We start from the raw sequence: 1,117 nt of genomic DNA, 5'->3' as shown, positions 1-1,117 counted from the left end.
GACTCTTCTTTTTTTTTTTTCCTTTTTTTTTCCTCTATGAATCAAATCTTGACATGCAAGATAAGTTAGAAAGCTACTCCCATAAATTTGCTTTCATTTATCATTTTTTAGTATATGATTGTGGAAACATGTTTAAAAAATTGTGTCAAAATATATATTAGACAGAAGATGTATTAAAAATTGACAGTAAAATGCGGAGAAAATATTTTTATAAATTTCTCTTGTGGAAAATTATAGGTTTTTTATCATCGAAAGATCCGCTCCAAACACTTTCACGGCACAAGAAATCCTCTTCTTTTGCCATAAAAGACATTCTTCGTCGACCACAGAGCGGCCGGCGAAAGAACAAGGAGTCGGGGGACGCGACGAACAAGTTCATGAGGGAACTATACAGTGACTTGGAAATGGTTTATGTGGGGCAATTATGCCTTTCTTGGGAGTTTCTTCAATGGGAATATGAGAAGGCATTGGAGCTGTGGGAAAGTGACCAATACGGTTTGAAAAGATTCAATGAGGTTGCTGGGGAATTTCAACAGTTCCAGGTTTTGATTCAGAGATTTATAGAGAATGAACCTTTCCAAGGTCCACGAGTTGAAAACTACACCAAGAATCGCTGTGTCATGAGGAATCTTCTTCAAGTTCCACTCATTAGAGGTAATTAATACACCACTAACTACTTTTTAGATAATTTTAACATTAAATTATCAAGTTTCTCTCGCTAAAAATATGAGGAGAAAAACTTTCAATATTTTTCTTTTTTAATTATTGGAGATAGGATTGAATTTTTTCTCAAATTTTAAGTTACTTTGGATGTGAATTTGCTAATTTGACTTTCAGCCATTCTACGTGTATACTAAAATCAGTTACTAAAATTAGTCATTAATATAAAATACATATTAGAATACAAATGCATATTAAAAATAAATTAAATTACACATGTATTTATACACAACTACATTAGTGACTGATTTTAATGACAAATTTTAGTGTACAAATAATATTTTTTTTTACAATTACAAAGAGAACAACTAACCCTCGATTATAAAGATAAAAAGTCTGAATTACCCTTATCTTTTCCTATTTTAAATAAGGAGAATTTAGACTTTTAAGTTGTAGT

General features: G+C 30.9%; 1 protein-coding gene across 4 annotated transcripts in view; it reads left to right on the top strand.

Annotated features, from left to right (window-relative positions):
- LOC107486723 (uncharacterized) overlaps positions 1 to 1,117 on the top strand; it is a 5,925-nt gene that overhangs the window by 2,936 nt on the left and 1,872 nt on the right. For all 4 annotated transcript variants that reach the window (XM_016107286.3, XM_052259851.1, XM_016107289.3 and 1 more), the window contains one exon: positions 238 to 654. In XM_016107286.3, the coding sequence (XP_015962772.1) occupies positions 238 to 654 (417 nt within the window). The remainder of the gene's footprint in view (positions 1 to 237; positions 655 to 1,117) is intronic.

This window comes from Arachis duranensis, chromosome 4 (assembly GCF_000817695.3).
Source record: "Arachis duranensis cultivar V14167 chromosome 4, aradu.V14167.gnm2.J7QH, whole genome shotgun sequence".
Classification (NCBI taxonomy): Eukaryota; Viridiplantae; Streptophyta; class Magnoliopsida; order Fabales; family Fabaceae; genus Arachis; species Arachis duranensis.
Note: the sequence above shows the minus strand (reverse complement) of the source record. Positions and strands in the feature narration are given on the sequence as shown.